Genomic DNA, 23,006 nt, shown 5'->3' with positions numbered 1-23,006 from the left:
GGAGACCAGACTAGCCAAGTGAAGAAATGTGATGCATAATCTTACCTTAACTTTTAAGTACTGAAGGCCCAGGGTCGCTGAAGCAGCTTTTAAGACTTCTGTCTTGTTACTGCTTTTGGCAAATTAACTATGAAGCTGCTGCAGGTGCTCCTTGAAAGTGTCCATATAGGAGACCTCAGCTGATGCATCTTTACAGGCCAGGACAAGACGGTGGGCTGCACAAGCCACAGACGCCATCCACAGGAAGGCATCCTTTAGCTGTTTTGCCACACCACTATGTTGTCGTGTTCGAAGACGAGGAAAATGATTTGTATCACAAGACCTACTGTAAATAATAATAATAATTTAATTCTAAGACCTTGAGTTGTGTCCATACCAGTCATCACTGCAGCTCTATCAGTGCCCAAGCCGTACAATCTCTCTGTTGGTATCTTTCTGATTATGCAGCACCTCCTTGATGGCAGGAGTGTCTGCCTTGCCATCAGGGACTGACACCAGGTCCAGGAACTGGTTGTAAAGTTGAACCTCTTGGTCCATGTATCTGGAAAACATTTTAAAAATCCACACACATTATAAGTCATGTGACTGTAGAATATCACTATTAAAAATAATTTGGTATCTATTCTTGAAATAATACCTGACATGTAAATCCAGCTGCGTATTAGTTGCCATATCTGTAGTTTCATCAGCGTCCAGGCCAATGGCTACAGATGTCTGGATGTCATGACATTGAGGATAGGCTCCTCCACAAGTTTAGCCAGAATCTTCAACATTTCGTCCACTATTATGTAGGACCTGTAGTTTGTGTTCTTGTCAATCTTTAAGTAAATGAGAACAATGTGAAATAAGTCTGGTGACATTTAAATATCAAGTGAAGAAAACATGAGCAAAAACACAGAATTGTGGAGCAGTCATTCACCTTGAGCTTTGTGAAATAGTCACAAGCAACCCAGCAATTCAGCAAGGTCCAGCAGTTCTGGGAAGTTTGTGTGATGGGCCTGCTCCCGCTTTGTTAGATGGCGCAGACATTTAAAACCCCCAATGACGGCCTCGTGCTCAAGCACTGTGCTTGGCTAGATGCAACCATGACTGAGGAACCTGTGAACAGCAACAGGCATAATGTGTTATTATTGAGCCACGATTAGTGCACAACCTGAGACATCTTTTACATTAGAAGACATTTTGAGAAATGGAAGGATCCAATAGAACAATCTTTACATTTTGCCAGCATTGCATGAGCCCTCATACTTTCCATGTGGTGCTCTGTCCCTGGGTGCTGGTTAATATAGTCCAGCTGTAGTTATGTAGAGTGTAGTTTAGTGGAATTACTGGTAGCTGGAGCAATACCTATTACAGATAGCAAGCATTACAACACTACACATAATGCTACAGACTAGTACAGTCTAAATATGCAGAAACATTTTTAGCCCTTAGCCTAATTAAAGGAAATATGACTAACAATGTGGTGTATTATATAGCCACGGCTTCAGTCTGTCAATTTTAAGCCACTTTGGGTCCCATCCGGATTGCCGGTGGTGCACACTTGGCCTTACTACTCGCTCCTCTCCTTTTATCAACTCCTTCCCTCTGCTCTCCTCTCTCCTTTTCTCCTTCCATCTCCCCTCCTGGCTCTCGCCTTTCCTCTGTTCCACTCTGCTCTCCTCTCTCCTTTTCTCGTTCCATCTCCCCTCTTGGCTCTCTCCTCTGCTCCATTCTGTCCCTCATATATCCCTACCTCACTCCCCGGATTATGCCTCTTCTCTGTCTAGTAAAGTAAGCCATACACTTGTTATAAAAACGATAGCTTAAGCTTTTAAAGAGTTAGCTAACTAAAGAAAGTTTAATTTAATTCAGGCTGATTTCACATTAGCTAGCTAAGTTAACATTAGCTGATGCTCTTGTCCCTGCTCCCTCTTTCTCTTTCACTGCTGTGGCTGGAAATATTTCAATAAACTCATCTGAGAAAGAAAAAATCTAATCGAAGACAGATAAATGTAACTATCTTGCTTGCACTTCATACAGTTCCAAATTAACTAGCTAGCTAACTTGCTAGACTAGTAACGTTAGTTAACCATGTTTCTGTCATCAACATACTTGTGGATATTGGGTAGCTATTTGCCGTTACAATTGTGGCAGCAATATTATAGATCTAAATGATGTTAGTATAGTTTTTAGGTTATAGCTAGCTTATGTAGTTAACTAGTTGGCTAGGTAACGTTAGTCAAACAAACAAACTAACATACTTTCCTTGCAGTTTCTCGCGCAGGTGCACTCTGAGGTGATTCAAGTTAATTTTATTTCATGCCACAGAGCTTCTGTATTGTGCACTGGTAATAAGTGCATGAATTAAGCATCGGGAAGCTACTGATACCTCTCATCAAGTCACCGAACTTCTTCCTATCACCATAAAATACCGGCATGAATTAACATCGACTGTCAATGGAGAAACTTTTTTTTTGTAAGGCGTCGAACTGCTGAAGGGTTCACGTCACGTTCATGTCACGTGACACGTACACGTCATGTAGACATAGTAAGGCATTGGTATGACGACACAGACGTCCACAGACATTAGGTGTTGGTGTTGGTATCATGTCATATCAGTCAGATGTTCAATGGTAGGCGACAGCCACAAGTTGGTACGGTTGCCTAGGCTTAATTCTGGCACGTATCACCCCCCATACAAGTGCATTCTGAAGTGATTCAAATCCAGAGTCTTTATCAAGCACTGGTCACTCGCACACTGGTCACTGGCGCACTGTGTTTCTTGAGTTGCAGGCTGCCTGCCACCACTCAGCTAAATAACCTTCAGAACTGTGTTGAACCCAGACATATTATCTATTTACCAAGAAAAGCAAATGTGCTTTACATAACTTTATTGAAACTATGTTTGGTAGAAATAGGATGTTTATTTTTGTGCGGCGGCAATGATTCTGCTGTGGCACAGCGCCACACTTAAATGAATGCAGAGGAAACACTGGGTTGTACGGGCAAATTCTCTAAAACAACATTGGAGGCGGCATATGGTAGAGAAATTAACATTACATTTTCTGGCAACAGCTCTGGTGGACATTCATGCAGTCAGCATGCCAGTTGCACACTCCCTCAAAATTTGAGACATCTGCACATTTTTAGAGTGGCCAATTATTGTCCCCAAATTGCAATGGTGCAATGATTGTGCTGTTTAATCAACTTCTTGATTTGCCACACCAGTCAGGTGGATGAATTATCTTGCCAAATGAGAAATGCTCACTAATAGGGATGCAAACAAATTTGTGGACACAATTTGAGAGAAAAATGATTTTGTGCGTATGGAACATTTCTGGGATCTTTACATGTTGAGTTAATATTTTTTTGCTTCCAGCATCTTCCCCTGGATGAATCTAAGGACCGTGCTACAAGCAAATTACTGGAGTAAAGATGCGTAACAAACCTTTAGTACTGCATTTCCCAGGAGCCAAAGAAGATTTGACCACTTCCGGAAAGCTTCACGTGAACAAACGTCGCCAGTGGCGCGCCAAGAAGAAAAGTTGTGGAGAAGGCAGCTACCGTTAGTGGTCATTTCATATACTGGCAAAAATACTGTATATCACAATATTTTAATATGTTTGGACATTTTATGTCATACCCACTCATACAAAACGACATGTAACCATTTGCCAACATGCCTTTTCAAGGAAAGGTACGTTTCTCTAAGTCTATTCTGCTTGGTAGCTAACGTTAGCTAGCTAACTTAGACTGCTCTGTGTCTGGTTCAATTGTGCGACGACAACAACGTTCTAAGGATTCTTTCAGAGAGGGTTTTCCCACGATTCATGTTTAGTGACTGTCATCATTATACTTTAGTAACTCACCAAAGTGAATGTTGATAGAGTGCAGAGCCAAAATACGAAATAAACCAAATTTGAGCACGCCAGAATAACTTTCTGGGATGCGAATGCATCTGGTAGTGCAGATCCGACGCTTGCACATGGACCAGAGTTATCTAGCTACCTAGCCAGCTTAACTAGACAGTTTAAGTAAATATCAACTTTGCACTGTTTTACATATGAAGTAATTTATTTTTCAGCGCAAAAGATATTCCAAGGACATACAGTGTATGTTCTTTCCTGATGTCAAAGTTGGTGTCAGAAAAGTGGGACGAGGGCCTTCAATCACTGACAGTTCTGCTACCAAGTCCTGGGAGAGTTGTGGAGACAGCTTTTTGGACACTCCTGTGATAAAGGTGGGTAATGTACACAGACTATATGATCTAGAAGCAGTCTGGGCTACTGTACTTCATGTTGTCATTCCAATTCAACTCCATGATGCTGAGTTTCTCATATTGCTTCAAACATATCATTGTGGATTTATTTTAGAACCTAAGTTCATCTGGGAACAAATGGCGAGCTGTACGACGACTGGCACAGTCACCGGCACAAGGTATTGTAAACAATAGTTGAATAGTCAACAATACGGTTGGGCGATATTATCATTCTTGGTCCATCGCCGATTGACAGCCATCTTCGATGGTGACTACATCGGGACGATCGTTTATCCTATTTTAAGTTGACTGGCTTCCCTATCTGCTATAGCCTATTTCAATAAATATGTACAGAACGACACAGAGGAATGGAGGCTCAAAAGTGTAAGGGTTTTTCTTTTTTTTTTACTATTTTATACATTGCAGAATAATAGTTAAGACATCAAAACTATGAAATAACACATATGGACTCATGTAGTAACCTTTTTTTTTTTTTTTACAAATCAAAATATGTTTTATATTTGAGGTTCTTCAAAGTAACCACCCTGCCTTGATGACAGCTTTGCACACTCTTGGCATTCTCTGAACCTGCTTAATTAGGAATGCTTTTCCAAACGTCTTGAAGGAGTTCCCAAATATGCTGAGCACTTGTTGGCTGATTTTCCTTCACTCCAACTCATCCCAAACCATCTTAATTGGGTTGAGTTTGGGTGATGGTGGAGGCCAGGTCATCTGATGCTGCACTCCATCACTCTCTATAAACTGCGTGTACAAAAAATGTCCATGTCATAGACTGACCAGGTGAATTTAGGTGATCACTATGATCCCTTATTGTTTTCACTTGTTAAATCCACTTCAATCAGTGTAGCTGAAGTGGCGGAGACAGGTTAAAGAAGGATTTTTAGGCCTTGAGACAATTGAGACATGGATTGTCTATGCGCCATTTAGAGGGTGAATGGGCAAGACAAAATATTTAAGTGCCTTTGAACGGGGTATGGTAGTAGGTGCAGGGGCACCGGTTTGTGTCAAGAACGGCAACGCTGCTGGGTTTTTCACGGTCAACAGTTTCCCGTGTATCATGAATGGTCCACTACCCGAAGGACATCCAGCCAACTTGACACAACTGTGAGAAGCATTGGAGTCAACATCTCAAAGTTTGAATATCCTAAAAACACAAGGTAGCCAAACTAAAGATTAGCATGAGCAAACAATATCAATAGCCTATTGAAAAATCGAATGACAAGTTTAATCAATTTAAGTTTATTAAGAAGGAAATGATCCATGCAGGGAGGAAAAATTCCTCCATGCCAAGTTGAAAACCAAATGGCCAAATCCTATCATAAAAGCTTTAAGATAAGGTAAAGTAATGAACAATAGCCTATTTCCCAAATATTGTAATAGCCTAAGGTGTCCAAAAGTTGCCACTTTCAAAAAGAACAAGAATGAAAGTTTGATTCTATAGGCATAGGCTTTTCTCAATCACAGTTTTATGAGAGATCCAGAGATTAAACAATGTTAAGAGAGGCGGATTACTCAAATAAAGCAAATATTATCCAGTTCTGAAGACGATAGACTTTTAGCTTTTATCCAGCCCATGATTTATAACCTTGCCTAACTCACTACGGCAAGGCAATGCGTTTCTCATCGGAGACGGACAAACCTGTTTCATGCTGAACCTCCACCAGAAAGGAATATTAGAAACGATTTCCCTGCCTCACCAGAAGGGAATATTAGAAACGATTTCCCTGCCTCACCAGAAGGGAATATTAGAAAAGATTTCCCTGCCTCACCAGAAGGGAATATTAGAAAAGATTTGCCTGCACTTAGCCTCTGTCCAGGGTTTCAACAACATTCTCTTCTGTCATGATTCGTTTAGTTGTAGAATGCAATTTCATACTCTAGCCCAACAGTGGTTAAGCTGAGTTTTAAAAGAACAAAAATATTTGGTTGGCCAATAGAGGGCGATACCATTGCATATCAAAGTTTTATGAGTACCTAATCACAATAGGACAACAATGCTTCATGATGTTTACTTGTCATTTGTGTCTGTGTCTAGTGATAACTAACTTGTCAAATACGTTCTACTATACTGATTTAAAATATGTATTGGAAGGTTCTATAAGTGCCTGGTGCAAATCCAAATCCATTGACAATCCATTATTACTGAAAATGCTTTATTATTATCCATGAACATCCATTAAAACTTTGTATCGCATCCAGTGCAGTGCAGTGGTCTGCGGTGTGATGAGGACCCAGTGCACATCGCCTGGAGCTCCAGTGAGAGTGAGCCTTCTGACAGTGAGCCCCAAGGCCAGCAGCCTCCTCCAACTCCCCCCAGCAGCATTGTGGCTCAGGTGCACCGCGGGCCCGGGAGACAAGGAGCCTCCATCCAGTCCTACAGCCGAGCCCAGCGCATGCTCAGCACTGAAACAGGTACTTGAAACGGGTGCAATGTTTAGTGCTCTGTTTGCATTCAGCTTCATACAATGCAGTATGACACAATCTGTGGTTGGTATTTTGATTTCAATATGTATTTGTCTTTAAATGGCATTCAGAGAATATACGTCAATGCCTCCTCAGTGCAAAAACTGCAGTCGAAAAGGTTGTAATTAAGAATTGAATATACTGTAGGGATGGGGGAAAAATCGATTTAGTAGAGTATTGCAATATTATTTTTGCAGATTTTATATCGATACTGTGATACTTTTTTTCCTGGGTAGTTAATGTTAGCTAACACTATAGTCGCCTGTACCTGCACCAAAAATGTTTTTTTTTTGTGACCAACTTTAGTTTAGTTTGTCATCTTTTCAGAAGGGTGGTACAGGTATAACATCCAAAGTAATATTCATTCAGATATATTCATATATTTTTGCATTTTGATATTTTCTTGTACCTGTGTGCTGCCACAAAAACAAAAAAGAAATATGAGAAATGCAAATTAACAACAGTATCAACAGTTTTGTATTATTTTGTATGCAAGGAAAATAAACAAAGGCTCCCCCTCCCCAACCCAGTCCTCCCCTCAGTCCCCATCCACCTGTCTGCATTCTCCCTCCCCACCTGGAAACTGGGTTTCCCACCCTGCCAATTTTCCCGCATCGTCATCAAACGGGGCACTCCCGGGGCACTCCCGCACACTCAGGGCACTCCCGCACACTCAGGGCACTCCCGCATCATGTGAAGGAATGTGCCTACATGATTTAGCGAACAGAGTGAACATAAGGGGACAATTTAATGTATACATCTTTATTGTGTGTTAGTCATAGCTGACCTAAATTGGAGATAAAGAAAAAAAAGAGTTGCATATTTTAAAAATGTTGCGCCTAATAGAAATTGTATGAGAAATTATAGGGCCAAAGCGTAAAGATTTTAAATGCAATCGCATGTTAAACTTTGGTGACCACGATTTAAAAAGGAGCTATTTTTTCAACTTGTAAAGCATGCCTCCCATTCGCCATTCGGATGCATAGGCTATAGCCAGCCTACCGTTGACTATCAACGCGTCACCCACCACTTTACAACTTGAGCTTGAGGCAAAATAATTGTTCGAAACCTTAACCTTTTCCTTTAAATCCAATAATGAGGCATTTCTTACCTTGTTTCAAAGTAGCCTTTCGAAAATCTATCCATAGAAACTTCCTCATGCCATTAAACAGCATTTCTCTCCTGTTTATATTAGTTTCCCAATCAACTTTAGTTCGTTCTCCAGAAGCCAAAGGCACAATCCTAGTCTTATTAGCAACCCATGCTAGTTGTTGCTATTAGATTCCCACTCTTTCTAAGTTTCTAACAGAGATTTTCATCTGTCACATATGGAACTGCTCGCATTAGGTGCGCAGTTTAGAACTGTGTTTTCCGCGAATTGCATTTTGGCAAATGTTTACAAATGACGTTTTATTAGCTGCTTCAATACAGGAGTTACATGATCAATAATGGGCTATAGCCTTTATTGTGGCGCAGCGGTCTAAGGCACTGCATCTCCTTGCAAGAGGCGTTACTATAGTCCCTGGTTCGATTCCAGGCTATTACACATCCGGCTGTTATTGGAAGTTCCAAAGGGCAGCGCACAATTGGCCCAACGTCGTCCGGGTTTGGCCTGGGTAGGTCGTCATTGTAAATAATAAATTTTTCTTAACCGACTTGCCTAGTTAAAGGTTAAATAATAAATTGTATTTCCTGTTGGTCACGTCATTTTACTGGTATGATTCTTTTCTTTTTTTTTACCTTTTGTTGACCAGTTAACGAGGGTCAGTTAGTCGGCAGCAAAAAACGACCGAAATGTGCATCCCTATCTCTTACCTTTCCATATACATTTTGAAAACGCACTGTGGATTTTATCCAACGAGACATGTATACTATTGAGCTCAGAAAATTAAACCGAGGCAATATATTCATTTCCACAACAGAAATTCTTCTGGTTAGAGCGACTGGGATGTTATTCCATCTACTGAAGTCTGATTTAATTTATTTGAGTAGGTTACGGTAATTTCTCTTAGTGCATTCAATATATTATTACAGTATTAGTATTGTCCTTATACGAGTGGACAAGTTGTTTGCGGAGCGCATAACCTAGGCTATACATTTGAAGAAAAGTTTTGGTTTATTTCATTCCATTTACTAATTTTCAATTTATTCATTGTCTTTTTGTTTGGAGCGCTTCTGTCAATCTTGAGTAAGGACACACACCTGATTACGCATAGAAGTAGGTTACCTGGCCTGTGTGCAAATGTAGGCCTATAAATGTGCTGATTTGGGGATCTGATACTATTTCTGATTGTCTTAACTCACCATCACTGTTAAGCTTCTCAGATAAAACATTTCTTTGCCTCAAACAGCAAGTGAAAGTCTTTTTACATCCTTGAGAACAATAAGTTCCTAAATGTAGCCTATTTGAAAAAAAAATCCAACTCTCTCCCTTTCGATAACTACTCAGCGTGAAAGGGTAAAAAATGTCATGCTCTGATCCGGTGGAAACGTCATAAAATAGTTCTACCTGATTACTTCGTATCCCTTGGGCAAATAGCCTACAACTCTGTCTGTCCGGAGATCACTGGCTCATGAAACTGAGGGTCCAAAATATTTTATACAATGTTGCACTTTTGCTAGCACAGCCTTTGGGCTAGACCAAGTTAATAGTTGATACAATGTTTCAAGTTCCTTGCATATAGGCCATGTGTAGCCAATGTGATTCATAAGCTATTTATTTTCATCAGGATATGTTTTACCTGTGGGCTGCAATGTTTTTATTTGTTGGCTTTATATGTAGGCAATTTTTACATATTGGCAATAGAAGTTACTTTTAGATGTATTATTTTCATTTACAGTGCATTCGGAAAGTATTCAGACCCCTTCCCGTTTTCCACATTTTGTTACGTCACAGCCTTATTCTGAAATTGATTTAAATGATAATTTTCCCTCATCAATCTACACACAATACCCCATAATGACAAAGCAAAAACAGGTTTTTAGAAATGTTTGCAAAAAATGAAATACCTTATTCACGTATGTATTCAGACTCTTGTATGAGACTTGAAATTGAGCTCAGGTGCATCCTGTTTCCATTGATCATCTTTGATGTTCTACAATTTGATTGGTGTCCATCTGCTGTAAATTAAATTGATTGGATATGATTTGGAAAGGCACGCACCTGCCTATATAAGATCCCACAGTTGACAGTGCATGAATGAATGAAGGGGTGCCAATAATTGTGGCACAAATACACTGCTCAAAAAAATAAAGGGAACACTAAAATAACATATCCTAGATCTGAATGAATTAAATATTCTTATTAAATACTTTTTCTTTACATAGTTGAATGCGCTGACAACAAAATCACACACAAATTATCAATGGAAATCAAATTTATCAACCCATAGAGGTCTGGATTGGAGTCACACTCAAAATCAAAGTGGAAAACCACACTACAGGCTGATCCAACTTTGATGTAATGTCCTTAAAACAAGTCTAAATGAGGCTCAGTAGTGTGTGTGGCCTCCACGTGCCTGTATGACCTCCCTACAACGCCTGGGCATGCTCCTGATGAGGTGGCGGATGGTCTCCTGAGGGATCTCCTCCCAGACCTGGACTAAAGCATTAGCCAACTCCTGGACAGTCTGTGGTGCAACGTGGCGGATGGAGCGAGACATGATGTCCCAGATGTGCTCAATTGGATTCAGGTCTGGGGAATGGGCGGGCCAGTCCATAGCATCAATGCCTTCCTCTTGCAGGAACTGCTGACACACTCCAGCCACATGAGGTCTAGCATTGTCTTGCAGTAGGAGGAACCCAGGGCCAACCACACCAGCATATGGTCTCACAAGGGGTCTGAGGATCTCATCTCGGTACCTAATGGCAGTCAGGCTACCTCTGGCGAGCACATGGAGGGCTGTGCGGCCCACCAAAGAAATGCCACCCCACCCCACACCATGACTGACCCACCGCCAAACTGGTCATGCTGGAGGATGTTGCAGGCAGCAGAACGTTCTCCATGGCGTCTCCAGACTGTCATGTCTGTCACATGTGCACAGTGTGAACCTGCTTTCATCTGTGAAGAGCACAGGGCGCCAGTGGCGAATTTGCCAATCTTGGTGTTCTCTGGCAAATGCCAAACGTCCTGCACTGTGTTGGGCTGTAAGCACAACCCCCCCTGTGGACGTCGGACCCTCATACCACCCTCATGGAGTCTGTTTCTGACCATTTGAGCAGACGCATGCACATTTGTGGCCTGCTGGAGGTCATTTCGCAGGGCTTTGGCAGTGCTCCTCCTTGCACAAAGGTGGAGGTAGCGGTCCTGCTGCTGGGTTGTTGCCCTCCTACGGCCTCCTCTACGTCTCCTGATGTACTGGCCTGTCTCCTGGTAGCGCCTCCATGCTCTGGACACTATGCTGACAGACACAGCAAACCTTCTTGCCACATCTCGCATTGATGTGCCATCCTGGATGAGCTGCACTACCTGAGCCACTTGTGTGGGTTGTAGACTCCGTCTCATGCTACCACTAGAGTGAAGGCACCGCAAGCATTCAAAAGTGACCAAAACATCAGCTAGGAAGCATAGGAACTGAGAAGTGGTCTGTGATCCCCACCTGCAGAACCACTCCTTTATTGGGGGTGTCTTGCTAAATGCCTATAATTTCCACCTGTTGTCTATTCCATTTGCACAACAGCATGTGAAATTTATTGTCAATCAGTGTTGCTTCCTAAGTGGACAGTTTGATTTCACGGAAGTGTGATTGACTTGGAGTTACATTGTGTTGGTTAAGTGTTCCCTTAATTTTTTTGAGCAGTGTATATTAGAGAAAAATATTTAGCTAATCTGGCGCATGCTGCACAACAGTGAATGACTCACAAGGCTCCGGTCTCTCCTTTGTGTGCTTGTAACAAACAATATGTGATTGGGGACTACCGTAAGCTTCATAATAATGTGATAGGTGAAGTGAAGAAAGCAATGTTCTTTACCTCCTAACTTATTACACAAGTTGACTGCAGGTATTTACAGAAGTAGCTACAAATATTAAAATGTCTTAAACTAAAAATAAATAGTTTAATCAGTATTGAAAAACCATCCTGTGGCTTTTTCCCAAATACCCCGGTATACGGTATACTACCCAAGTCTACCAGTTTGTACAAATGGTTATCTGTTCTATGTGCGTCGTTTTGGAGAGAATGTGTTTCTTGGAGCCTTGTTATGTCAATATGGTTTCTTGCTAGAATGTCAAGACACCTGGAACATTTGATAGGACTATTAAGGCCTTTCTAATATCACTAGAGAATAGCTAGTCTTGCCATTGTGTTACTAATGTTTGCTATATTATTTATTATTATTATTATTATTATTATTATTATTATAATAATAAAGTAAAACATGAAATAATTAACCAATTCAGACCTTTACAGTTGTTGGCAGGAAATGGAAACAAAAAGACGAGTGATATGCAAGTCTAATGCATAAACAGACAAAAAATATGATAGCTGTAGAAGCAATAGCACTTAATCCATTATCTTGATTTATTATTAGCAATATGATTTGAATGACCTTAAACATAAATGTGGCCTCCTTTAAAGAAAAAAAAAGAACAAAGGTATGTGCGAAAAGTGAAGTATATATATCCTCAAGATTGTATGTAGTAGTTCACCATTGCCTGTAGTGCACGTCCTCCCTGGAAGTTAAATTCAGTATCCCATATTGGACTGGCCATCTCTCCTTGCCAGTAGCAAAAAATCAATCTAAAATAATTTGTAGGGGAATAGATACCAACTTAAATTGCCATATTTAGTTAGCCCAAATGGATTCAATTCGCTGTAGCCACAAAGGAAAGCATTCCCAGTATGTAGACACCTCCATATATTGTTCATTAATTGGCTTCTTTTCCATCAGTGTCTAAATGGCCTGGATCATAGGCAATATCATTTGAACTAGTTCAATGGTCATTAATAATTGTAATATTGTTCCTTGTACCCTGACATGAGGGGGTGTCCTCATTGTCTTATACTGTGGGCAACATCAGGGCAGCGGTCCGCAATGCTAATCAGTGGCATGGGACCCAACTTCTCCTGACCGAACAGTTCATAGAAATGACTACTCATGAAGGTCAAAACTCTAGTATTTCTCATCCTATAGCTTGTTTTCCATCTTCTTCTTTAATGTTTTAAATGGTGAGCCAACATGTTTTGGACACTTATCTCAAACTTGTTTCTCATGGCTCTCTTTTCACTCTTCAGCAGACATTGAGAAATGTGTTTGGAACATTAAATCTCAGTAAATTCGCAGTATCGAATCGCAAATCATATTGTATCGATACCTAAGTATCGTGATATCATATTGTGATGTCCCCATCAATTAACAACCCTAATATTTTGTGTATGTTCATTATGTTATCAGCCACATACAGTGGGGCAAAAAAGTATTTAGTCAGCCACCAATTGTGCAAGTTTTCCCACTTAAAAAGATGAGAGGCCTGTAATTTTCATCATAGGTACACTTAAACTATTACAGACAAAATGAGAAAAATAAATCCAGATAATCACATTGTAGGATTTTTAATGAATTTATTTGCAAATTATGGTGGAAAATAAGTATTTGGTCAATAACAAAAGTTCATCTCAATACTTTGTTATATACCCTTTGTTGGCAATGACAGAGGTCAAATGTTTTCTGTAAGTCTTCACAAGGTTTTCACACACTGTTGCTGGTATTTTGGCCCATTCCTCCATGCAGATCTCCTCTAGAGCAGTGACGTTTTGGGGCTGTTGCTGGGCAACACAGACTTTCAACTCCCTCCAAAGATTTTCTATGGGGTTGAGATCTGGAGACTGGCTAGGCCACTCCAGGACCTTGAAATGCTTCTTACGAAACCACTCCTTCGTTGCCCGGGCGGTGTGTTTGGGATCATTGTCATGCTGAAAGACCCAGCCACGTTTCATCTTCAATGCCCTTGCTGATGGAAGGAGGTTTTCACTCAAAATCTCACGATACATGGCCCCATTCATTCTTTCCTTTACACGGATCAGTCGTCCTGGTCCCTTTGCAGAAAAACATCCCCAAAGCATGATGTTTCCACCCCAATGCTTCACAGTTGGTATGGTGTTCTTTGGATGCAACTCAGCATTCTTTGTCCTCCAAACACGACGAGTTGAGTTTTTACCAAAAAGTTCTATTTTGGTTTCATCTGACCATATGACATTCTCCTAATCTTCTTCTGGATCATCCAAATGCTCTCTAGCAAACTTCAGACGGGCCTGGACATGTACTGGCTTAAGCAGGGGGACACGTCTGGCACTGCAGGATTTGAGTCCCTGGCGGCGTAGTGTGTTACTGATGGTAGGCTTTGTTACTTTGGTCCCAGCTCTCTGCAGGTCATTCACTAGGTCCCCCCGTGTGGTTCTGGGATTTTTGCTCACCGTTCTTGTGATCATTTTGACCCCACGGGGTGAGATCTTGCGTGGAGCCCCAGATCGAGGGATTTCCATTTCCTAATAATTGCTCCCACAGTTGATTTCTTCAAATCAAGCTGCTTACCTATTGCAGATTCAGTCTTCCCAGCCTGGTGCAGGTCTACAATTTTGTTTCTGGTGTCCTTTGACAGCTCTTTGGTCTTGGCCATAGTGGAGTTTGGAGTGTGACTGTTTGAGGTTGTGGACAGGTGTATTTTATACTGATAACAAGTACAAACTGGTGCCATTAATACAGGTAACGAGTGGAGGACAGAGGAGCCTCTTAAAGAAGAGAGCCAGAAATCTTGCTTGTTTGTAGGTGACCAAATACTTATTTTCCACCATAATTTGCAAATAAATTAATTAAAAATCCTACAATGTGATTTTCAGGATTTTTTTTCTAATTTTGTCTGTCATAGTTGAAGTGTACCTATGATGGAAATTACAGGCCTCTCTCGTATTTTTAAGTGGGAGAACTTGCACAATTGGTGGCTGACTAAATACTTTTTTGCCCAACTGTATGGTAAAAATCACTGGGATGTACAACTCAATCCTGGGCCCAATATCACCGAACCAGTGATACGCACCGGAGTGGAGAGCGGTGGATGGCCTCGTCCACTGGTCGTCGCCGCTGTGGAGGTGGGTGAGTGCTATGGTCCTATGGTTTCTCTCGACTCACCCGGCTCCAGGATAGATTTTGACTCTTCAAACATACCAGAGTCGCTATATGCGATCCCTGGCTCTGCTTCTGGTACGCAAGTTCCCCGCATCCAGTGCAGGCGGGAGGGATTGTTAATTGCGCTACCGAACTGCCCCTAATCAAAACGAAGCAAACCGGCCTAAACCCAGCCGTCAGAAAACACAGAAAATTTAACTTTTTTCAATGTGTCAATCACTCTCGAGTCATCTGGGACCCACGAGCTAAGCCCAAGGGACTACTAGGGGGGCACTTGAACATTCGTAGTGTCGTTCCAAAAAGTGATCAAATTCAACATCTACTCACAGACTCCAACCTTGACTTTCTCTGCCTCTCAGAGACATGGCTCCATAAACACTGAGTGTTTTCAGGACAATGTTTTCAGGAGAGACAGGATTGAAGGAAGAGGAGGGGGTGTGATGATTTACATTAAAGAACATATCCGATGTAAACAAATTGAGTGGTCATGTGATAATAAACTAGAATGTATCGCCCTGAACGTTACACTGTCTCCCCAAATGTCTTTTACCCTCATTGGAATGTATAGGCCACCTTCCACCAAAAGTGTGTTTTTTGATCAGTTTAATACCATGCTTAGGGAATGTGATTTTGGGAAAGAGGTCATCTTAATGGGAGATTTTAACATTAATTATGAAGACAAGTGTTGTAGGAAAACCCTCAAACGGATCACTAATACCTTTGACCTTACACAGCTAGTTAAAGGGCCGACCAGGGTGACTTGTTGCTCTAAAACACAGATTGATTTGGTGTTCAGTAATAAACCAGAGAGAGTGACTAAATCATTCAATATGGTTACTGGGCTGTCTGATCATAATCTGACACTAATAGCCAGAAAGCTGTCTAAGAGCAGGTTTAACCTCTCTACTGTTAGAAAGCCGGATCAACTCAGAATACCTAAGAGTGAATTAAACTATTTTGAAAAAGCAATTAAGGGAATAAACTGGAATGATCTCTTGTCCTATACAGACGTGGAAGCTGATAGTCAGGTTTTTCTATCCACAATCCAGACTACAATAAATGGCTTCCTAAAGAAAATCAAATCCAAACCTGGCCAAAAGAGCACTCTTCCTTGGCTAAATGGAGAAATCTGGAAATTGATGAAAGAACGAGATTATGCTCTAAAAATAGCCCTAAAATCTAAATTAGAGCATGACAGACGTAGGTTTACCATGTTGAGAAATAAGGTGATGAAAGAAATCAGACAGGCCAAGGCAAACTTTTTTATTGACATAATTGGTGAAGCAAAGGGAAATTCTAAATTGATATGGGAGAATCTAAAAAAGTTAACAGGGAAAGACCATAGTAACACTGCAAAAAGACTAGAAATCATGGTGAATAACAATCTAACACAGGATGCAGTCGAAATAGCAATAGCCTTCAATTCCTACTTTATTGACTCTGTCAGGGTACTGACACAGAACCCCTCCACTGGTTTCTTGGGCTCAGTGCTAGTGAATGACACTCAACCTGTCTTCATCATAAGGGAGGTTTCTGAGTCAAAGGTGAACAAGGTGATTAGCTCACTAAAGAACTCTAAAGCCAAAGATGTGTTTGGGATGGACTCTACCTTTCTTAAAAACTACAAAGAGTCACTCATTGGCCCCATTACTAAGGTCACCAACACATCTATTGGTCTCGGTGTGTTTCCAAGGGTATGGAAGTCGGCCATAATAACGGCCATCTTTAAATCAGGCGACCCTGCTAACGTGAGTAACTACAGGCCCATTAGTATACTACCTGTGGTGTCAAAGGTTGTTGAAAAGTGTGTAGCAGAACAACTGATTGCCCACCTCAACAACAGTCCCTTCACATTACACTCCATGCAGTTTGGCTTCAGAGCGAAACACTCCACAGAAACGGCCAATTGCTTTCTTCTGGAAAATGTGAAGTCCAAGATGGACAAAGGGGGTGCTGTTGGGGCTGTGTTTCTGGACCTAAGGAAGGCTTTTGATACTGTTAACCATGAGATTCTCATCACAAAATTGTCCAAGTTCAACTTTTCCCCTGATGCCTTGAGATGGATGAAATCATACCTTGAAGGCAGAACTCAGTGTGTCAGAGTGAGCAATGAGCTGTCGCCCACTCGTAGCTATGATGTGGGCATGCCCCAAGGGTCAATACTGGGGCCCCTCCTGTTCAGCCTGTACATTAATGATCTGCCTTCTGTCTGTACTGGGTCTGAAGTTCAAATGTATGCAGATGATACAGTGATATATGTGCATGCAAAGAGCAAACAACAAGCTGCACAAGAACTCACTACTGTAATGGTCCAGGTTACAAAGTGGCTCAGTGACTCGTGTTTGCATCTCAATGTGAAAAAAACTGTTTGCATGTTCCTCACAAAGAGGGCAACAGATGCTACTGAGCCAGATGTCTATGTGTCAGGGGAGAAGCTCCAGGTGGTATCTGATTTTAAGTACCTTGGCATCATACTTGATTCCAACCTCTCTTTTAAAAAGCATGTGAAAAAGGTCATTCAAATAACCAAATTCAATCTAGCTAATTTCCGATTTATACGGAATTGTTTGACTACAGAGGTAGCAAAACTGTACTTCAAATCTATGATACTCCCCCACTTAACATACTGCTTGACTAGTTGGGCCCAAGCTTGCTGTACAACATTAAAACCTATTCAGTCTGTCTACAAACAGGCTCTCAAAGTGATTGATAGGAAGCCCAATAGCCATCATCATTGTCACATCCTTAGAAAGCATGAGTTCTTGAGTTGGGAAAATCTTGTGCAATACACCGACGCATGTCTTGTATTCAAGATCCTTATTGGTCTGGCTCCCCCTCCACTCAATATTTTTGTTAAACAGAAAACCCAGACATATGGCAGCAGATCCACAAGGTCTGCCCTGAGAGGTGACTGTATAGTTCCCCTAAGGAAAAGCACCTTTAGTAAATCTGCATTCTCTGTGAGAGCTTCCCATGTCTGGAATACACTGCCATCAGACACACATAACTGCACCACTTATCACACTTTCACAAAATGCTTGAAGACATGGCTAAAGGTCAATCAGATTTGTGAACATGTTCCCTAGCTGTGTGTTGCCGCTCTCCATGTTGTCTGTTGTCTGTAGCTTGTGAGGTGTGGAAACACTTTGTTGCTTTTATGAATTTTGACTTGCTGCTTTTTGTTCTATGCTGCTCTGTCTGTATGCTACGTCTTGCTTGTCCTATGTTGCTCTGTCTGTATGCTATGTCTTGCTTGTCCTATGTTGCTATGTATTGCTTGTTCTATGTTGCTATTGTCTATATTATAATTGTTTTTAATAACCTGCCCAGGGACTGCGGTTGAAAATTAGCCGGCTGGCTAAAACCTGCACTTTTACTGAAACGTTGATTAATGTGCACTGTCCCTGTAAAAATAAAAAATAAACTCAAACTGTCCAGTGTTTCAATTATTCATGTTAAAAAGCAGCTTTTCTGTGGTTGAATGGTGTGGGCCCAACCCAACAACAGAATGTTGTCGGCGTATACTGGTAATTACAAATATTAATGTGAGAAGACCACTGATTGGCCAGCTAAGCCTCCTCAGGAGGCTGACATGTTCTATGAGGAAATGGCAAGCATTTTTGAAGCAGCCTGTTTGAGATACAAGTTTAAAGTTTTTTTTATTTTTTAAAGGTATTTTTTCTCTCTCCAATTTATGCTTAAACCACGTACGAACGAGTATAGGAAATAGTCAACTACATCATTTGGGTATCAGTTAACAGAATAGGAACTTTTAAAAGTGATATTTTCAGTGGACACTTGTTTAAAAAAAATATTTATTTTTAGATGAGCTTCCGACGATAGACACGGATAGCGATGTGGATGAGGCTGAAGATGATCAGGGAAAGAAGGAGGACGGTGTGGGGGAGATCTCTGACTGTGAGTCGGAGCCCTACGCTCGGGAACCGAAAGAATCATCGCCTAAACCTACAACTGTGAGTAAACGAGAGGTTTACTCACACTTTACCAATACTACAAAAAACAAGATAAAATACTGTATGTGTAATCACATCTAGGAATACTAAACAGAAATTATAATCTTTATTGAAATAAATAGAAACTCAGACATTTCACATTGTTTAAGACAAATATACTATTGCTAAAACACTGGACACAAACTATACTTTACGTCTACAAAAATGTACAGAGGCACATTAACAGCTATGGCATTATGAGTTGCAGCCATGTTCAATGACACTAGGTGGTGCTATGCACCTTACAGTGCATTGTTTTGTTCCCTCTGCCTTTATATGACAGTGCTGTGTTTACAATTGTCTACCCCCAGTTTAATCTAACCTCCCTTCACTCATTATGAGCGTAAAGGTAAATATGTGCACGTGTATAGCAACATGTCTATAGCGGCATGGTGGTTTTCCCGTACCACCTGTCAGTCAGTGTGTCCGCAGGGCCACATGGTTTGCCCATTAGGCTACTGCCCTTCCCACTCAACTCATGACGCATGTAAACACAACACTGTGTAATATACATTTAAGGAAACATGACTTCACATATATTCATTTGAATGGAACATGACTATTTTATAGCACTAATCTGAACATCAACAAGTTCCTATTCTGTCTAGTTAGTTATATTTTTATGATATACCTTTTTAGATATTCTACCACTAGGTGGAGTATTCAAAAACAAACTGACAGAATAGGTCTGTCAGGCCAATACCAACACAGTACAATGCAGTGCACTTTCCTCTGTAGCTCAGTTGGTAGAGCATGGCGCTTACTATGCCAGGATAGTGTGTTCGATTTCCGGGACCATCTGTACGCAAAATGTATGCACGCACTACTAAGTTGCTTTGAATAAAACATCTTCTACACTGAGTGTACATAACATTATGAACACCTGCTCTTTCCATGACATAGACTGACAAGGTTAAAGCTATGATCCCTTATTTATGTCACTGGTTAAATCCAGGATTTTCAAGCCTTGGGACAATTGAGACATGGATTGTGTATGTGTGCCGTTCAGAGGTTGAATGGACAAGACAAAATATTTAAGAGCCTTTGAACGGGGTATGATGTCAGGTGCCAGGCGCACCGGTTTAAGTGTGTCAAGAACCACAACGCTGCTGGGATTTTCATGCTCCACAATTTCTCGTGTGTATCAAGACTGGTCCACCACCCTAAGGACTTCCAGCCAACTTGACTCATGTGGGAACTGTGGGAAGCATTGGAGCATCCCTGTGGAAAGCTTTCTTTCGACACCTTGTAGAGTCCATGCCCTTACGAATTGAGGCAGTTCTGAGGGCAAAAGTGGGTGCAACTCAATATAAGGAACATGTTTCTAATGTTTTGTACACTCAGTGGTGTATATTAGTTCAGGTCATGTTCTAAATTGTTACAGTTCATAAGTTGACCCCAAGTGGTTTTGCTGAATGGAGCACTGTCTATGTGGGGAGAGAGTAGGGCACGTTCCCAAACGGCCAGCAGCCACTTAACCAATGTCCATGTATCAATAAACTCTAATCTATTTCAGGTAATATACACATGTTTAACCTAATTTTTCTGGAAGGTAAAAATGTTTTGGCCTCCAAAGTTGTCTATATTTAATTGTGGAAAGGGGGATATTTTTTGTGCTGCCTGACCTTCGGTTATGTTATTTACATCGTGAGATACAAACAGCCTATTAGATGACACATTATATTTTGCATTCAACATTGTTAGTGTTTGACATATGTCAATCTATTATATTTTATGATGGAAATATGTTTATCTTTAGCCTACCCACTCACTTGTAGTGACTGAACAGGGAAAGAAAGGTGCCTTTATGTCATGTGTTGTACAGTGGAGGCTTGCATTATGTCAGTCTTCAGAAGTCATTCAGGGGTGTTTGTTAAAGGTTGGCCAGGCACCTTGAGAATGTACAAGGAGTGGTGTTCTGTTCACCGATGTTTTCCAAAGTTCTAGAATATTCTACTATGTGGCTTTTAGATTGTTCAACTAGCGGCCCACCTGTGGTCTGTACTGGTTCCCGCCCACCATGACATTTGATTGATCAATTAAGTCATCGATTGGTTAAAGCTTAGAAGGTAAGGATGGAAATAATAGACTCTGACCCTCTTGAGGACTAGAGTTGTGTTGAACCCTCCAGATGAGGATTAAAGTGCCTTCAGGAAGTATTCACACCCCTTGACTTTTTCTACGTTTTATTGTTACAGCCTGAATTTTAAATTAATTCAATTGAGATTTTGTGTCACTGGCCTATACACTATACCCCATAATGTCAAAGTGGAATGAGGTTTTCACAAATGTTTACAAATGAATAAAAAATGAAAAGCTGAAATGTCTTGAGTCAATTAGTATTCAACACCTTTGTTATGGAAAGCCTAAATAAATTCAGGAGTAAAAATGTGCTTAACAAGTCATAGTAAATTGCATGGACTCACTCTGTGTGCATTAATAGTTTTTAACATAATTGTTGATTGACTACCTCATCATTCGTCATACAGCAGGTAGCCTAGTGATTAGAGCGTTGGACAAGTAAACGAAAGGTTGCCAGATCGAATCCCAGAAAAATCTGTTGTTCTGCCCCTGAACAAGGCAGCACTGTTTCTAGGCCGTCATTGAAAATAAGAATTTGTTCTTCACTGACTTGCCTAGTCAAATAAAGGTAAAAAAATAATTAAAATAAAAAAATCTCTGTATCCCCCACAAAATAATCTAAGGTCCCTCGGTCAAGCAGTGAATGGTTGTGATCGGAGAACTGAGGATGGATCAACAAAATTGTTACTCCACAATTCTAACCTAATTGAGTGAAAGAAGGAAGCCTGTACAGATTACAATTATTCCAAAACATGTATTCTGTTTGCAACAAGACACTAAAGTAAAACTGCAAAAAAATATGGCAAAGAAATTAACTGTATGTCCAGAATACAAAGTGATATGTTTGGGCAAATCCAACAACACATTACTGAGTACCACTCTCCATATGTTAAAGCATAGTGGTGGCTGAATGATGTTATGGGTATGCTTGTAATCGTAAAGGACAGGGGAGGTTTTCATGATAAAAAAATCTAATGTAATAGAGCTAAGCAAAATCCTAGAGGAAAACCTGATTCAGTCTGCTTTCCACCAGATGCTGGGAGATGAATTCACCTTTCAGTAGGACAATAACATAAATTTTGCTGAGCGATTTCGTGCTTTTTGAGGTCTGTTCGAGTTCAATAATTAGTTTTACATAAAATGCATTATCAAATAAAATAAAATAGTATTAGTCACATGTGCAGAATTGTAGACCTTACAGTGAAATGCTTACTTACAAGCCCCTAACCAACAGTGCAGTTTCAAAAAATACGGATAAGAATAAAAATAACCAAATTTACAGGGGGGTGCCGGTACAGAGTCAGTGTGCGGGGGGGGGGCACCGGTTAGTTGAGGTAGTATGTACATGTAAGTGGAGTTAATTAAAGTGACCGTGCATAGATGACATCTGAGAGTGGCAGTGGTGTGGAGAGGGGGGGAAATGTAATTAGTCTGGGTAGCCATTTGACTAGATGTTCAAGAGGCTTATGGCTTGCGGGTAGAAGCTGTTAAGAAGCCTCATGGACCTAGTCTTGGCGCTCCGGTACCACTTGCTGTGCGGTAGCAAAGAGAACAGTCTATGACTAGGGTGGATGGAGTCTGACAATTTTTAGGGCCTTCCTCTGACACCGCCTGGTGTAGAGGTCCTGGATGGCAGGCAGCTTAGCCCTGATGTACTGGGCCGTACGCACTACCCTCTGTAGTGCCTTGCGGTTAGAGGCCAAGCAATTACCATACCAGGCAGTGATGCAACCAGTCAGGATGCTCTCGATGGTGCAGCTGTAGAACCTTTTGAGGATCTGAGCACCCATGCCAAATATTTTCAGTATCCTGAGGGGGAATAGGTTTTGTCGTGCCTGCTTATTATGTGGGTTGAATGATGTAACACAGAGTAAAACAATAAGTCACAAGATGGTAGTAACTGCCCATTACTGCTCATCACTTAACCATTTATTCACAGTATATTAAGAAATATTTGTTTTGTTTGTCTTAATTTAAAGTCATCTCATTTCTATAGAGCTGCTGCCTATGCTGTCTGACCAAATCACATTTTTTTTAAAGTTCTTCAAATAAACTTTTGACTGCT

At 40.9% G+C, this 23,006-nt stretch overlaps 1 protein-coding gene across 2 annotated transcripts in view; it reads left to right on the top strand.

Annotated features, from left to right (window-relative positions):
* Positions 1 to 3,472: 3,472 nt before the first annotated feature.
* spidr (scaffold protein involved in DNA repair) overlaps positions 3,473 to 23,006 on the top strand; it is an 83,918-nt gene continuing 64,384 nt past the window's right edge. The window contains exons 1-5 of one of the 2 annotated variants that reach the window (XM_031806890.1): positions 3,473 to 3,679; positions 4,067 to 4,222; positions 4,356 to 4,419; positions 6,461 to 6,673; positions 18,672 to 18,820. In XM_031806890.1, coding sequence (XP_031662750.1) covers positions 3,662 to 3,679; positions 4,067 to 4,222; positions 4,356 to 4,419; positions 6,461 to 6,673; positions 18,672 to 18,820 — 600 coding nt within the window. In that variant the 5' untranslated portion in view covers positions 3,473 to 3,661. The remainder of the gene's footprint in view (positions 3,680 to 4,066; positions 4,223 to 4,355; positions 4,420 to 6,460; positions 6,674 to 18,671; positions 18,821 to 23,006) is intronic. The other variant, XM_020463007.2, reaches the window with a different exon arrangement.

The sequence above is a fragment of the Oncorhynchus kisutch genome, linkage group LG27 (assembly GCF_002021735.2).
Source record: "Oncorhynchus kisutch isolate 150728-3 linkage group LG27, Okis_V2, whole genome shotgun sequence".
NCBI lineage: Eukaryota > Metazoa > Chordata > Actinopteri > Salmoniformes > Salmonidae > Oncorhynchus > Oncorhynchus kisutch.
The sequence above is the reverse complement of the archived record's forward strand: the minus strand, read 5'-3'. Positions and strand labels throughout refer to the sequence as shown.